Source organism: Electrophorus electricus, chromosome 19 (assembly GCF_041902795.1).
Source record: "Electrophorus electricus isolate QZ-2024a chromosome 19, ASM4190279v1, whole genome shotgun sequence".
Taxonomy (NCBI): Eukaryota; Metazoa; Chordata; class Actinopteri; order Gymnotiformes; family Gymnotidae; genus Electrophorus; species Electrophorus electricus.
This window is the reverse complement of record NC_137515.1, coordinates 2,866,230-2,881,229: the sequence shown is the minus strand read 5'-3', so window position 1 is coordinate 2,881,229 and position 15,000 is coordinate 2,866,230. Positions and strand designations below refer to the sequence as shown.

Below are 15,000 nucleotides of genomic sequence, written 5' to 3'. Positions count from 1 at the left end.
CGACTCACCACCGCAGCACTGATGCACCACACGGTCGGTTTGTGCACAGCTAAAGCCGACTGGTTTGTTTTTTATTACTGACCGGGTTCGGCCTCGCGGTGCCAACAGACACTGTGATGAAAAAACAACAACAACTAGTTGTTCAAATAATTTCATAACAGGCTAATTCGTTAGTCAAAACAACAAGCGGCAAACAGAAACCAGTTACAAAAGAAACATATGAGCCATGGTCTGTGTGTTATAATTAGTTATTTAATATATCTGACAAAATAATGTTATAGAAATCTATAAGAATTTTGGCAAAATCTTCCTATATATTTTAACTTTCAAAATTTGTCAGGGGCAAATATAATATTTGCAGATTTACCAATAAAAACAATAGTAAAATCCATAGAAATGCAAAGAAAAATGAAACTATATGTCTTTTGAATTTACATTTGAAGAAACAACAATTTAAAAGTTTTAAAAGATAAAAAGCCAGAAATAATACTCTTCTGAGATTTAAAAGCATAACTCAGTGCTGAAGAGCTGACATTGTCCATACTGTTCATGAGGTAGGCTGCAAATCTCATGTTATTACAGTGAAACATGTTTGTGTCTGCTAACGTATCATTCAAAACACAAGGCTGCAAATGTAGCTAATGACCTACAGTCTACAACCTGTAGTGAGCCTATATTGAGCTTTTCAGTTATGGAGAATGAATCACTGATCTTTAGTCCACATTTTTGCAGAACCGAATTAAACCCCCTTTCTGCAAAGTGTTACAAAAAAAACATTCATATTCCATTCAAAGTCCTTTTCTAGCAACAGAGCAATTGACAGAACTCTCCAGACACGAACAGTCCACACATCTTCATGGTTTCACAGTTTTCTGAAATGGTCTCTGAGCTTCTGACTGCTTAGTGTGAATTTAAGATAAGAAAAGGTCAAAGCACAAGTTTTACTCATTACAATCTCCTCATTTTTTGCCCCTTTATCAGAAAAAAGAAAAAAAAGTGTCTTTATAGCATAATATAATCTCATTTATTCTTTGGCAAAAGATTGCTGTCAATACTATAGACAAACCTTGCAGGCTGATTGCTAATAGTGTTATCTATAATGTTTGTCATCGTGGCTTCTATCTTTGGACTGAACACAGTAGGACATGGTGCCCATGGGTGCTCTGGAACGGCTGAGGCCAGAGGCAAGACAGGAAACATTTTCAGGCCCATGGGTAGAGGTGGGGTCAAGGGCGGAGTCTAGAATGGCTGTGCCTCCAATTACAGTCCCCTGGAAATGATACAAATGCAAATGAAGTTCAGTGAAGGCTGCTGAAGATCGAACTGTCTGCTTTGTCTGAGAGGGGGATGAGTCAAACACTTGATGTGTTCAAATTAAACTTTCAGTACAGTTTATAACTAGCTCATGTTTGTGTTTTTCTTTGCATATCTGTAACTGTAAATATATATTTTTGTTGATAATATGCATGTTTTTTCTATGCCCAATCTGTTAAGGACTAAATCCCTCTTTAGGAATCAAACAGTCTTCATGACGGCTCTTCCCGGTAAACAACTTGACCGCATGTGTTAGCCCTTACCAGATCTCACATGCGTGATGAAGATCGCGTCCTCTTCAGCCTCCTCTTCCTCATCGTCCTCTTCCTCCTCGTTGCTGCAGGGTCCATCCCGGTCTGCGAGGGCTGTCTCCGTATCCCCGTCCCCCAGCGCCACGCTGGCAGACGAGCACCGCAGTGCCACCAGCCTGTGGTGCACGGCTACGTAGAGGCGCGCCACGTCTCGGGCACTCGCCTGGATCAGAAACACACGCACGCCACGGCTCTCCACGTCCGTGGCCGTCAACTGCAGGTTACAGCGCGTGGGACGCCGCAGGTGCGTGTGTGCATAGAGCTTGGTGTTCAGAATCACCTTTAGATTGCCTTCGTGCCTCATCACTGTGAGTGGACAGAAGCAGCGAGACTATGAGTATGGGTATATCTGTTTTCATAACGTATATATTTATACTTAGTCACCAGGCCTGATGCTTTTAAATAAGTGTAAGGATATTTCTGGAGTTATCAATTTACAGTAAATATTTTTTTTTTTAAAGTTGCTAGGTCAAGCTGTGGCCTAAATTGTGGCACAGTTTATTCTATTCGTGGATGAATCAGCCAGTTGAAACCAGTTTGGTCTGAATTATTTACATACACTAGTGGTAAAGACATGGCTAGTATATATCTTAAATTAAAAATAGCACGTGAGGAGTTTTGAAAGATCCTGGACTAGGCAGCAGAATTGCAACACACAACAAAAGTGAGTGGCAGTGCCATCACAATCTCCCTCACCCATTCTCGACTGCAAACATCCCCTCGCTCCTCTCTTCAGGTCGTTCAGTCGTAGGATGCCCCTCCCTCTCTCCCTCCATGAGTGCGAGCCTCTCTCCAGGACAAACAGCTTACATGTCAGCTAAAAGAGACCAGGGGTTGGGTCTTTTTTCTTTTTTTCATGGGGATTTTCTATGCCTGTGATAAATGCCAGCTTAGTCTGTCACCATTACTTCTCATCATAGCCAATAGGTGTGACCAGTTTTGATACTGGTGTGAAACTATGCGTGTGTCAGACCTGCACAACATTGCTCTCGTTCTCTTCCCCAGTAAAGACCTTGACTTGTTTGGGTAGACAGCGCCTCCTACAGGCATTAGTGTAGGCTGCTGCAGACTCCCACAAAGTGCTCTGTACGGTCACTATGGAAAAGCCAGTGTTTGCAGTCAAGCACCAAACTACTGAGATGCATCCTTCAACTGACAAAATAAATACAGCAGAAATTGCTTCAGTGGTATTTAACTTCACTGCATGTCCGTGGCTGAACTCTATAAAAAAAAATGGACCCCAAACACTCGTATCGTATTTTTAACTTCATTAGCTTTCATTAGCCTTCTTGTACTTGAAGCTCCCTACTCCCTACTTGCCTTGGAGCCAATTTTGATATAATGTTTGTTGCATAAATGTTTCAGCCAGGGATGATAATTTTACTAGTACATTTGGTCATTTAAGAGAAGCCTTATTAAGTGTTATGGAAAAGCAGTACACATACTACGCCGCTAGGGAGAGTCAGAGAGGCAGTGACACTCAGTTCAAAGAATGCATGATTTGGAAAATATTTAGGTTACTTTTGGCTCATAACATCCACATTTGCTGGCCAAAACCACCTATGCCTGTTTAGACTAGCCACTTAAGTATTGTGTTAAGTGTTGTCTTAACATAGACAGGCTCTACAACGAGAATACACTGTTCTCAGCAAACATGGCTTACTTTTAAAACTACTTATCTGCTTTTCTTTCATCGGCACAGAAGCTCGTTCATGACTTACTTGTGTTAGAGGCCTCGGAGCTGGAGGAGTCCGAGTCATTGGAGCTGCAGTCTGTCCCAGACATTTCCTCACCACATGGGCTTTTCTGTGGACTCTGAGTGGAAAAACCAATGTACTTTGATCCAGCCAAACTCACCAATGAACTAACGCTGAGCGCTTAGTGACGCTACCCAGCCAGGACTTGGAGAATATATCAGGCTTACCAGAACTCTCTCGCTCATGTTCTCCCCAAACACAAACTGGATGCTTCCAGCAACATCCACCGTCGTCTGTGAGAGGGTTCTGTGAAAGGCCACATCAGCAGATTCAATTTTGCATATTGTCTTTGATGTTGAATCCCCTGGCCCGCAACACGTTGTTCCCACGTATGAGGGACCCATGTAGACGCTTTAGTATTACTTTGTATGTACCGCTACTGTCTCTTTGATTGGGTAGAAGACTAAAGGTGTCAGCTGACCTGCTAGTTTTGGGTGGTGTCTGCTGTTCCATGGGGCTATCTGAAGACGGGAGGCTAACAGTGACTCTGGAGAGGTCTTCAGCGGTGTCTCCACTAACCTGAGGGATCATATACAACCATCAGAGTTTAACGGGGCATGTTTACACCGGTGAAGACAAAGAAGCAGCACTACCGGGGTGGTGGTGGGAATCGGCTCATGTAGGGTTTGCAGCCAATGCCACAGGGTCAAAAGCACTAACAGTGCAGATATATACAGCCTGGGTATGATGGTACACAAACGCCTTCAGACCAGACTGCAGTTGCGCAAGAGCTTGAATGAAAGCTGTCTTTTCTTTACAGCAAGAAGAAAAAAAGAATTGGCTAAATTAACTAAGGGATGAAAGATCTCTGCACCCCTGAAGTGTGTCAGTGGAAGCCTGCAGCGGTATAGTGGGTGTGAGGCCTTGTGCAATACCCGGCTGAGATGAGGCATGTTGTAGGCCCGCCAGTGCTTGGGCTCTGGCGGTGTAGACGGTCTCGGTTGGGTGTTCTTTACTTTGGCTCGAGGAGACACTGCAAATGTGGCCAGACATCTAATTTAGTCCACGTGGTTTATTTACAGACATTCAGACTTGCAATTCAATGAGTAAGTTAAAAAAGGTGTAAAAACAGCATAAATTAAATTCATTTACATTTATTGCCAAAGGCCTATCGTCATACAAAGCATAAAACCAGCAGGTCTTTTTAGACTTTTTGTCCTTTTAAGTCCCAACACTTGAAAGTACAGCAGATGTGTGTGACCCACGTGATGGTGAAGCTAACACTGAACACCAGGAATAGATCCTGACCTGTGGAGGAAGGGAGACCAACCTGTGGAGGAGATACTAACCTGTGGAGGAGGGGAGACTAACCTGTGGAGGAGATACTAACCTGTGGAGGAGGAGATACTAACCTGTGGAGGAGGGGAGACTAACCTGTGGAGGAGGGGAGACTAACCTGTGGAGGAGGGGAGACTAACCTGTGGAGGAGGGGAGACTAACCTGTGGAGGAGATACTAACCTGTGGAAGAGGGCAGACTAACCTGTGGAGGAGATACTAACCTGTGGAGGAGGGGAGACTAACCTGTGGAAGAGATACTAACCTGTGGAGGAGGGGAGACTAACCTGTGGAGGAGGGGAGACTAACCTGTGGAGGAGGAGATACTAACCTGTGGAGGAGATACTAACCTGTGGAGGAGGGGAGACTAACCTGTGGAGGAGGGGAGACTAACCTGTGGAGGAGGAGATACTAACCTGTGGAGGAGGAGATACTAACCTGTGGAGGAGATACTAACCTGTGGAGGAGGGGAGACTAACCTGTGGAGTAGATACTAACCTGTGGAAGAGGGGAGACTAACCTGTGGAGGAGATACTAACCTGTGGAAGAGGGGAGACTAACCTGTGGAGGAGATACTAACCTGTGGAGGAGGGGAGACTAACCTGTGGAGGAGATACTGACCTGTGGAGGAGGGGAGACTAACCTGTGGAGGAGATACTAACCTGTGGAAGAGGGGAGACTAACCTGTGGAGGAGATACCAACCTGTGGAAGAGGGGAGACTAACCTGTGGAGGAGATACCAACCTGTGGAGGAGGGGAGACTAACCTGTGGAGGAGATACTAACCTGTGGAGGAGGGGATACTAACCTGTGGAGGAGGAGATACTAACCTGTGGAGGAGGGGAGACTAACCTGTGGAGGAGATACCAACCTGTGGAGGAGGGGAGACTAACCTGTAGAGGAGATACTAACCTGTGGAGGAGATACTAACCTGTGGAGGAGGGGATACTAACCTGTGGAGGAGGAGATACTAACCTGTGGAGGAGGGGAGACTAACCTGTGGAGGAGATACTAACCTGTGGAGGAGATACTAACCTGTGGAGGAGGGGAGACTAACCTGTGAAGGAGATACTAACCTGTGGAGGAAGGGAGACTAACCTGTGGAGGAGATACTAACCTGTGGAGGAGATACTAACCTGTGGAGGAGATACTAACCTGTGGAGGAGATACTAACCTGTGGAGGCGGAGCCACTGATCAGGCGGTGCATGTTTGAAGGCATGAAGACATTTGTTCCAGAGACTGTAAATTAACGCAAGAAAATGGGCACTTGTCATTATTTACTGTGTATTTTTTATGCGTTGTTTATTATGTATTATTTATTATTAAGAGGGAAAGCCCTTGTACCATGAACAAAAGAGGCTCACTTTAAGTGATAAAAAACATACTTCTAAAAATATTTTGGCCTGCAGCTCATAAGCTCAAGTGGCTCTTTTTTTCAATTAAAGAACCTTTGTGGTCTACAGACAAACTAAAAAACAATTTCCCTAAACCCCTTACTCAGTTTCCTGAGGTTTATTTGCCCCATAACTAGTAAGCTCTTTCAAGACACAATCTGCCTTGTCAGATGATTGCAACGTAGTGGTTGACCACAGTATAAACAGCTATTCAAGTGTAACTGCACTGTGAGAAAGGTAGGATCTTCAGTTAACAACACTGAAAAGCAGGAAGCAAACTCACTGTCTCTGCGGTTAAACAAGCTTATCTGTGTTGGCACAATCTTCACTGTTAACTCAGGTTCCCAGAGTGCTTACTGGGTACTAATCTTCCATCTTTTTTCTGTATGAAGCCCAAAACCCAACCAATACCCAGTTAGAGTTCAACAAGCTTAGAAAATACACTCCGATCCCGATCCTAGTCAGGCCCTAACCTGCCCACCCAGAGGAAGAGTAGGGTGATTTGTGCACAGCACATAAGACCTTCTTTTCCCTAGGCTCCGAAACAGAAGCCGGCAGATACTGAGGCACGGCTTGGAACACAAGCATCACGCGGATCATTGAAATCGATGAGGTTAGCAGGGACCTTGGACCTAAACTGGCACACGTAAACATGGCACCTCTGTTGGTACCGCAGGCAGATTTCAAACTACCGAGTGCATGAAGCACCTGGGGTGTGGATTTACATTTTTGAACAGAGAGAGAAAACGATGGTGAGACAGAGAGTTTGCTTACCAGGTGAAGGTGATAGACAAGACAGAGAACATGAACGAACTCGTCTGCCATTGTTACAGGGAACTGCTGGGAGACCGAAAGAACAAGATGAGTCTTGCTTTATCAGTCTTGTTAATTTTGTCAGGAAAACAGGTAAGGAAATGATACAGGAACAGCCCCTATCACTCTCATACTATTTTTCAATCTCATATTGAATATATTACTGGATATTTCATGAGAAATGCAGATACAGCCTCTGGACTAAAATGATGGCATTGTCACAAAGCCTCTGTCACCATAACAACGCTGCCCCCCACGCCCCTGCTTCATCGCAGCAGCTGTAAACTCAAACAAGACCTAATGCACTGCAGAAACATCTATGAAGACTCGCTGAACTCTCACCTTTTCGAGGCCAACTCAGTAAGGAGGGACAGGTGAGCGACCTGGCACGTTTGTTCATGCCGGTTCCTGAAAACATAAAGGAAAATCTGCGTCTGTAAGAATTCCATACCAAGACAGCAGGTCTTAACTGGAGTACCTGTTGTTAATCTTTTGCAGAGGGAAAGCGCTGCTTACCATTCAGCTCTTCCTCGGATCTCCTCTGAGGAACAGACATACATAAGATCGGTTCAGACTCATTAATATACACTCAGGGACTGTGCTGAACATGTCAACACATCTCTCTCTGGTTTATGTTGGAGTCTCAAATATGCCAGTGTTTGGTCAACATGCGTTTTGTTGGTAGGCAGGCTTACCTTCACTGGAGCGTTTATTCTTTGGAAGGTGAACATTGGTGGGGTGAGTATCGGCTTGGCTGAAGTAAACAAACAGATTGGAATTGGATGGTAAGTTACTGGATAATATTTACACAATAATATAAACTATATAATCTAAAGAATTATACAAACTCCAGTTTTATTTCACAGTGGTAATAGTTGACGACATCAGTTCTGCACACACCTTCCTACGTCTCAGGAGTCAAACCGCTCAACACAATGGTCCATACATGAATTTTTACAATAAATAAAAACAGCTTCTCCTGGAACTTTTCCTTACGGTGCAGCAGAGAACTGGAGCCCAGGCCTGAGGGCCAGCACAGGGGACCCCAGCCTGCTGGTGCCTGGAGCCCCAGAGTCACCGTCCAGCTGTGTGCTGGAAGAACGTGGCCCTTACACCACCCATCCGCCGGCCGGCCCACGGGAGGTGGGGCGGGTTGACGAGTGAACCAACACATACTAATCACACACACCCCACTTGGCAATGGGTCAAACTAATCCTGGCTCAGACCTGTCTATGGGCTAATAATAAACTTTTTTTTTTTTTCTTCTTTTTTTCACCCTGCGTAGACGAGAAGTCTGAGAGAACTGAGAGACGGACCTGCAGAAATAAGGGGCGGGGCTCTCGCTGGCCTGCCAACATCCACTGCCTGTGCAATTGAGATTAGTCTACATGTCACACAGATGTGTCACAAACGGCTTGGTAGGGCAGGGATGTCGATAAACAGGCATCTGACCTGTCCCCTGGAAAGCTGTACTCTGTTTTTTTTTGTTGCGTTATCTGTGCACATGGAACAGCAGCGAGCGATCCGATTCCCGTGCCGCTCCTATGCAAGCAGAGTGTGTGAACGCACGGCCACTCGTCACCACCAATGTATCCGCCGTTTAACGGGCAAGGCGGCCTGTGCGTCACCGTCCGACACATAGGAGCAGTGTAGGCACTTTGAAGTCGTGTAAAGCACAGGTTCATGTGTTGTAAATGTCTCACTTGGGAATGAAGAGACGGATTACTCCTTGTCTTGCCAAAATGGGATGGGATTATTTGTTTAAAACAGTAGTTCTAACCAGGACCAACCGCACGGGACTGGTCAGACCATAGCTATCTTTCAAAAGTGCAGAACATCGAATGTAAAACTCTGCAAAAAAACCCCCTACCATTTTCCTCTGACAGACTTACATAATTCCACATGAGTATTCTGCAAGCCATTTCTATTTTCGTGTTATTTTCGTCAAAGCGGAGCACGGACTTGCCCACACCCACTCGGCTCACTCCCACCCACTCTTCATTTTGTAAAGACAGAGTCAAAGCTCTGCTGGTGCAGAGGTCCATGTGTTCAGTGAAAAACAGCAGCCAAGCTTACAGTGGACAACGAGCTTGTGTATGACACTGTCTAGCTCGTCACACTGTGCATTCACGGCAACATCAAAATGAAGTGAAAAGAGACTCGTAAAACGACAGAACTCAGTAAGACTGCATTTGTGCTCGAAGCATAGACGCATCTCTGATATGCAAAGGTTTGCTGCAGGATTCTGCATCTTTTAACATGGCCAATATTTAACTACAAGTTGATATTTCTTGGAAACTTGTTTTGCCAATTATGGATCAAGGAGGTGCACATGAATTTTAACACACAGGACTGCTGTACATAATAGCTTGATTGCACCTTTAAGTGTAGAATTCGTGTGAGAATCCAGAGACGGAACGTCTTGATGAACTGCGTGTGTCAGTTGTTTAACTGCATTGCTTAACTAGATTACACCGTCATCCAACAGGTCAAACTTTGGGAAGGACAGAGCTGGTAAACGGCGCACAATCCTGCCTTTGTTTATTACCAAATAACTTCTATCTGCTGGTCCCAGGAAAAACAATCAAAGTGGCAGGACAAAAATTAGAAAGGATGAATTTGATCATTCAGCATAATTCTAATTCTTCTCCTAAGACTATAAGGTGCAAACTCATTTCGTCTCTTTCTACTCACAGAAGCATGGGGCACAGGCGGATGGTTCAGTGGTTAGCAGTCACATGTCGCAGCGCAGTGTGAGAACGGCACGCCGTGTCTTCTCGATGCCAGGCCAGCCCCAAGGTCAGCTGCTTCCCGGTGAATCCGACAGCCAGCGGGCGCACAAGCCTCTTCCCTCCATACGAGGCCCTTACAGCAGAGCGGGAGGTGGCTGCACAGCACGACTAGAATGGAAATGTATCTAGGCCTTGTTCTATTCCTGTCAGATGATAATTTTGACCCAGCATGCCAGACAAAGAACATCATCCGGCCCGCTTGAGCAGAAAGCCGTCATTTTACTCTTTAAGTAAGAGCTGATCTGGAACTGAGACAACCCTCATGAGCGCAAAAAAGAAACCGGTGAAAATAATTAATGAGCTGTAATGATTCTATATGGCTCTCATGCCTCTTCTGTAATTTGTGAACCTGATTGTTTGACAGCTCATTACCCCCCCCCCCCCCCCCCAGCTCCAGTCAAAGCTAGTTTTCACTTGTTTTGTCCTGCTGGTTCTGTTCTCCACGTCCTTGGCTGTTGAGAATGTGAATTGGCCTAGAAAGAAGCAAAGAACTGATTTTTTGCCAAATTCTGAATGTGCAGTAAAGTCCAATGCCAACTGCTGCTGAACTCTACCAACCTCTGCCCTAACAGAACCAGCAGTAACTCCTCCCACCCAACTCTGGAACAGCTTGTTGTTGGTGGGGGTGGGGGGTGGACTTCATGTGCTGGTGTGGACCAGGCCTTACTGGTGTCGACCAGACTGCCCTTCAGAGACTAGCAGGGTGGTGGCGAGACATGGGCAGGGAAACCGCGTTTAAAGCAGCAGACACCCATGAACAGCTCGCAGTCTGAACAATGGCTCCCCACGTTCCACCCCCTCTGACAGAACGCCCCCCCTTTCCCTTGTGTTCTTCTGTACAAGAGGCTGCATTCACGGAGTGCTTGGCCATAGGCCTGCTGCGACTGGAGAGGTTTCCTTAATATTTTCGCAGGCCAAATGAGATCGACAACAAGCCGCCTGGTCCTGCCCAGTGCAGCTGGGTTTACTTAGCACAGCTCTGCAAGATGCCTTTGTTCTGCAGCGTCAGAGCTCCAGCCGGGCCCGAACCCTCCAGAGACAGCAAACACCATCCACTAAAACGGGCGCATGCTGCGCTGTTATGCCGTTAACAAGCAGATCATGCAGGCTTCCAGGACGTTAGGGTTCCATTGCATCAATCGCAGGTACAGCCAGTGCTCCCAAAGGGCTGTAGCTTTTTTTTTAAAGCTCATTTGGCTGAACTTGTTTGACTTTTCCTATTTGGCCTGATCCACATGCACCAATGACTATGATATAAGGAAAGTGTACGCGCAAGTGTACACTCTCAAAATCTATTTTAAGGGATTTAGCCAAATAGATGAACAGCCTGCCATTTGAACACTCTGGCAACAGATCATGGATTCTCCTATATGAACTGGATGCTTCACATTGTTGTTGTTTAAGAGGACTTTAAGCTTCGGTTATGCAACACCAGGTTTCTAATGTTAGTTTTGTTTCTAGTTCCGAGGCTCCAACTTTGTGTGATCCAAGTCATCGTGTTAGGAAGTGATCTTGAGTATGACGCCTCTCAGCGAGTGACTGTTGAAACACTGTCAGTGCTGACATAAGCAGAAGATGAAGCACAGGCTCCAAAATGTTCTCATGTGGTATGCTGAACGCCGTGCTGAACTGGGCACGAGGCCGCCCCGGCTAAGGACGGGTCTCCTCCAGTAGAACCCCAACGAACATGTTCAGCAAAGAAACGTGAAGCTGTGGTTGCATCACGCAGTTCTCTAAACTCTAACTAAAACAGCTTTTTTAAACTGTAAGGGGATTTCCACCTGGAACGTTGTGTTTGCAGATTTGGAGAGGACTATCGCAGCACTGCTGTGCCATATTTCATACCACAGCTTCCTGAAATCTTTGAAAATCATCTTCAAAGCACACAAGTGAACTATTCCACAGGTTTTTGTGGTTTAATAGTCACACTCAAGACACAGAAGCCTTTCAAGCCTATTTTTAAAAAAAAAAACAACAAAAAAAACCCCAACACTTTGACAAGTTCCATATGCACTAAGTGCAAGGTGATACATCAGTGTGAATGTAATGTATTTGTGAGAAATGTCAGTGAAACAACACCTGGTGGATATTTTGGGGCAGGCAGCAGAACCAAAGCCTGGGACAGGAACAGACAGGTGCTGCTCAGGAGAAACTGGATTAGGCTGCCTTGATCTGGTCATCGTCTTCCTAAGATCGCCCTGAACCTTCCAGAAAGCCAAACTGCTCCTTCCTAGCCTAATCACCTCCTGACTGACTCCCCACGCTCCTCCTGAGCTCATGTTCGTTTTTTACGACACTTCTCGCTGACTGGTAATTGAGAGCGCTGCACTGACATTAAGACTCAGACAGTGGTCCTGTGAGACATGCCGACGGGCGAGGGTGTAAGGATTAAAGTGGCGAATACACATTTTGCCAGTGTTGTACTGCTTATTCACTCTGTGACTTGTGACATTCATTATTGCAACTGCAGGGACGATCGTGTCTCCCTCACAGTGTGTGGTTGCAATGTGTCGGTGTGCCACACTTTAGAATGAGAGGGGTCTGGGACAGTCAGAGACCGTGGAAGATGGCAACAATACTTATCTCGATTTCAGAGATTTCTCAGTCTCAAGCATTGAGGTGCCAAAGGAGAAAGATCATATTTACTGTACATACACGACTTGGACTAGCCTGTGCTGTGCAGAGGTCAACAGAGCTGTGTAAACTTGTTTTGCAGATATAAGAATGAATCAACCTGTAGTGTGAGTTACTAGCACAAGACAAGACTTTGAAATTAACCAGTAAGGTTTGTGCAAAATGTAATAAATTACGTCATTCGACGTCATTGTTATCAAGCTGAAAGGAACACGAATACAGATAATGAATGGACACACAGCGTGATCATTATAAAATAAACTCCTGCACGTCTGAAAGTAACTTCTTTCAGTCTAACAAGAACTTAGGTCTACACGGAATCGCGCGGTGAACACTCTTTACCTTGAAGTGGCGGGCAGACGCTGTCCCGAGCGCAGCGGGCAACAGAGGAGCGCGAGACGTCCGCTGGCGGACCGGCGGATCCACACACTGTATCGGCGGGTGCGCTCGGTGCGCCTGTCGGACCGTCCGCAGACAGAGACATCATCACTGCTCAATACGCGCCATCTGAGCTTCGCAGAGCCTGAAGAGCCGCATAGTTCCAGCGCAGCAGTTCAGCGTGGTACCGGTGCCGCAGAAACGTAAACAGCGATGCGCAAGTGCCTGATACCGCCAATTACGAAAATACAACCACGCCCCCCATCCCAAAACCTCGGGGTAATTGCTGTTGACTACAGTCAGGTTAATCCTCAAACTCGGGGTGTCTGATGTTCATAATGAGCTCCCCTGCGCACTCTGGCTGTTAGGTAGAAATGTGAGGGAATTGTCACGTTGCGCTTTACTACAGTGCTCCTTAATCACAGTGGCGCGAGCTGGGGGCGAGGCGACAGGCGTGCACAAAGGCGTGTAGTTTAGCGCGCACGCTGTAATGTAATATTCAACACCCAGTATTACAAGGAAGCCAGATGGCTTTTTCTTATTACTCATTTATATTTAGCCCCGCGCTAATATTAACGCCGCGGAAGCTTTTGATAAAACCAATAAAGAAATCATAGCGACCAGTTTAAAATTTAAAAGACTTACTTTTACTGTAAGATAGATACAGATTTCCCTACTGTAAAAGGTATCGCTGGTTTGCTGGACGCAAATGCATTACTGATACATGCAATATACTGTACAATGTTCTGGCTTAGAGCAGAAAGAGCCCACTGTTCGCCGTGAACGTAACAATCTTAGTATTGGGTTCGTATTATTCTACGTGGTTGCACGGAACGCTGCAAGCAATCTCATTCGCACTGCCACGCTTCGGTTTTGGTTTTGGAGCGCTTGAGTCTCCTGCCTCTCGTTCTGTCACGTGGCACCGTAACTAAGTGACGACGTTACGAAGGGTCGCTCGGTACCGGCACGGACTGGTTTCAGGAGCATGCTCACTGGCACTGCGGAATTTTCCACTCCGGACCAGTCGCGTGGGGCCAAAGGCTTCAGCCACGAGCGCTGCGCCTGTGCAGCTGCAGCTATAAATGCATGTGTTTGTGCAGGCCACGAGTATGTTGTGTGTGCTCTTGAGGAGGTTTTTTGGCTCTAGGCAACTTGTTTACGGGAGGTTTACACATTACAACATGTATTGAACTTTATGATGTTTTTGGGAAAGTCTTGTGATAGTGTAGAGGTTTTTCAGTACTCTTGAGTCTGCGTATGACTGAATTTTTATCTTGGGATAAGCTAAGGATCTCTCTCTCTCTCTCTCTCTCTCTCTCTCTCTCTCTCTCTCTCTCTCTCTCTCTCTCTCTCTGGGTTATCTGACTACTGTTGGGTTCTTAAAGTACTTTGCCCTCATGTGAGAATTTTTGACAGCTTAGGAGTATCGATTTTAAACAGATTTTAAGCATCTCGTATATTGTCCTGGATTTTCAGTTTTAGAATGCATTAATCACAGTCCGCCTTATGAACATAATTGTTTTGCACTTGTACATGTAATTGTGTTTGTTGCACTTACAGTGCGCAGAATTGCATGAAGGTTAATTTTAATCACCACTGCCTCCAGCAGTAATTACATTTTTTAAGCTTTGTTAATGCTGCCTTTCCCAAGGTTGTGGCTTTCAAAACAAGAGAAACTTCAGTAACTAGGAGGGAGAGAGAGAGATAAACTTGTGTAAACAGGTTGTTTATGTAATCAGCTATTTGTCTGCAGTTGGTCCGATTTGGCTGCCCACCTGATGACAGAAATCTCAGTGATCTAGCAGGATACACCCCTCAGCTCTCCAAAATGTTCGGTATTTGTAAATTATTGTCATGTTAGACATTTGTTTCCTCATTTCACCGCTACCTAGTTACAGAAACAATATGTCTTATTTCTGTACATGTGTATTAAACACAGTGACATATAATTTATGGGTAGCGGAGACTAGAATACAAAATTTGAAAGTAAGTTTACAGATTGTATAAAGCGGAAATAAAATGGAAACAAACTTTTAAGACTGCATTTTGGCCACATGGTGGCGCTAGTATCCAGCTTGTGAAAGTGGTCCATTTTTCCTATACATTTGACAGGCTCCACTCAGTGCCAAATGTCATGCATTTCGCTGTGACAACTTCAGTGAAAACATTCTTTCTGGTGTGAGCAGACAACTCGTATCAGATCTCCGATCCAACCAGAGGATCAATCGTTCTCAAACAAGCAGTCTGATCAAAGATTCAGTCGTTCCTGGCATTAAGTTCAGTCAAAGTCGCGTCACTTTTGAGAGAGGTACGTTTTTTAACCTACGCAT

General features: G+C 45.4%; 1 protein-coding gene and 1 long non-coding RNA gene across 8 annotated transcripts; one reads left to right on the top strand and one right to left on the bottom strand.

Annotated features, from left to right (window-relative positions):
* Positions 1–232: 232 nt before the first annotated feature.
* On the bottom strand, positions 233–13,119 carry LOC113573307 (ran-binding protein 3-like). 7 transcript variants are annotated; one of them, XM_027003472.3, is made up of 14 exons: positions 12,635–13,115; positions 7,561–7,619; positions 7,382–7,406; positions 7,208–7,273; positions 6,827–6,889; positions 5,832–5,897; positions 4,258–4,355; positions 3,804–3,901; positions 3,550–3,628; positions 3,347–3,440; positions 2,599–2,720; positions 2,322–2,442; positions 1,578–1,931; positions 233–1,270 (listed from the first exon to the last, which is right to left on the bottom strand). In XM_027003472.3, exons 1-14 carry the CDS (start codon positions 12,777–12,779, stop codon positions 1,227–1,229), a joined length of 1,434 nt encoding a protein of 477 aa, XP_026859273.2. In that variant the 5' UTR covers positions 12,780–13,115; the 3' UTR covers positions 233–1,226. The 7 variants fall into 7 exon arrangements, with proteins under 7 accessions (XP_026859273.2, XP_026859272.2, XP_026859279.2 ...); XM_027003471.3 differs by having other exon boundaries at positions 6,827–6,892; positions 12,635–13,114; XM_027003478.3 differs by lacking the exon at positions 12,635–13,115 and adding an exon at positions 9,561–9,766 and having other exon boundaries at positions 6,827–6,892.
* Positions 7,526–8,319, top strand: LOC145652373 (uncharacterized). The gene is made up of 3 exons (XR_014118568.1): positions 7,526–7,650; positions 7,869–8,008; positions 8,152–8,319. It is a non-coding gene; the product is annotated as an uncharacterized LOC145652373 (long non-coding RNA).
* Positions 13,120–15,000: the final 1,881 nt, after the last annotated feature.

Coding starts and splice junctions, on each gene's coding strand:
- LOC113573307 (XM_027003471.3), bottom strand. CDS start 12,779: ATGATGTCTCTGTCTGCGGACGGTCCGACAGGCGCACCGAGCGCACCC. Junction 6,893..7,207: donor ACTGAGTTGGCCTCGAAAAG/GTGAGAGTTCAG, acceptor TCGGTCTCCCAG/CAGTTCCCTGTAACAATGGC. Junction 2,443..2,598: donor ACGAGAGCAATGTTGTGCAG/GTCTGACACACG, acceptor GGTCTCTTTTAG/CTGACATGTAAGCTGTTTGT.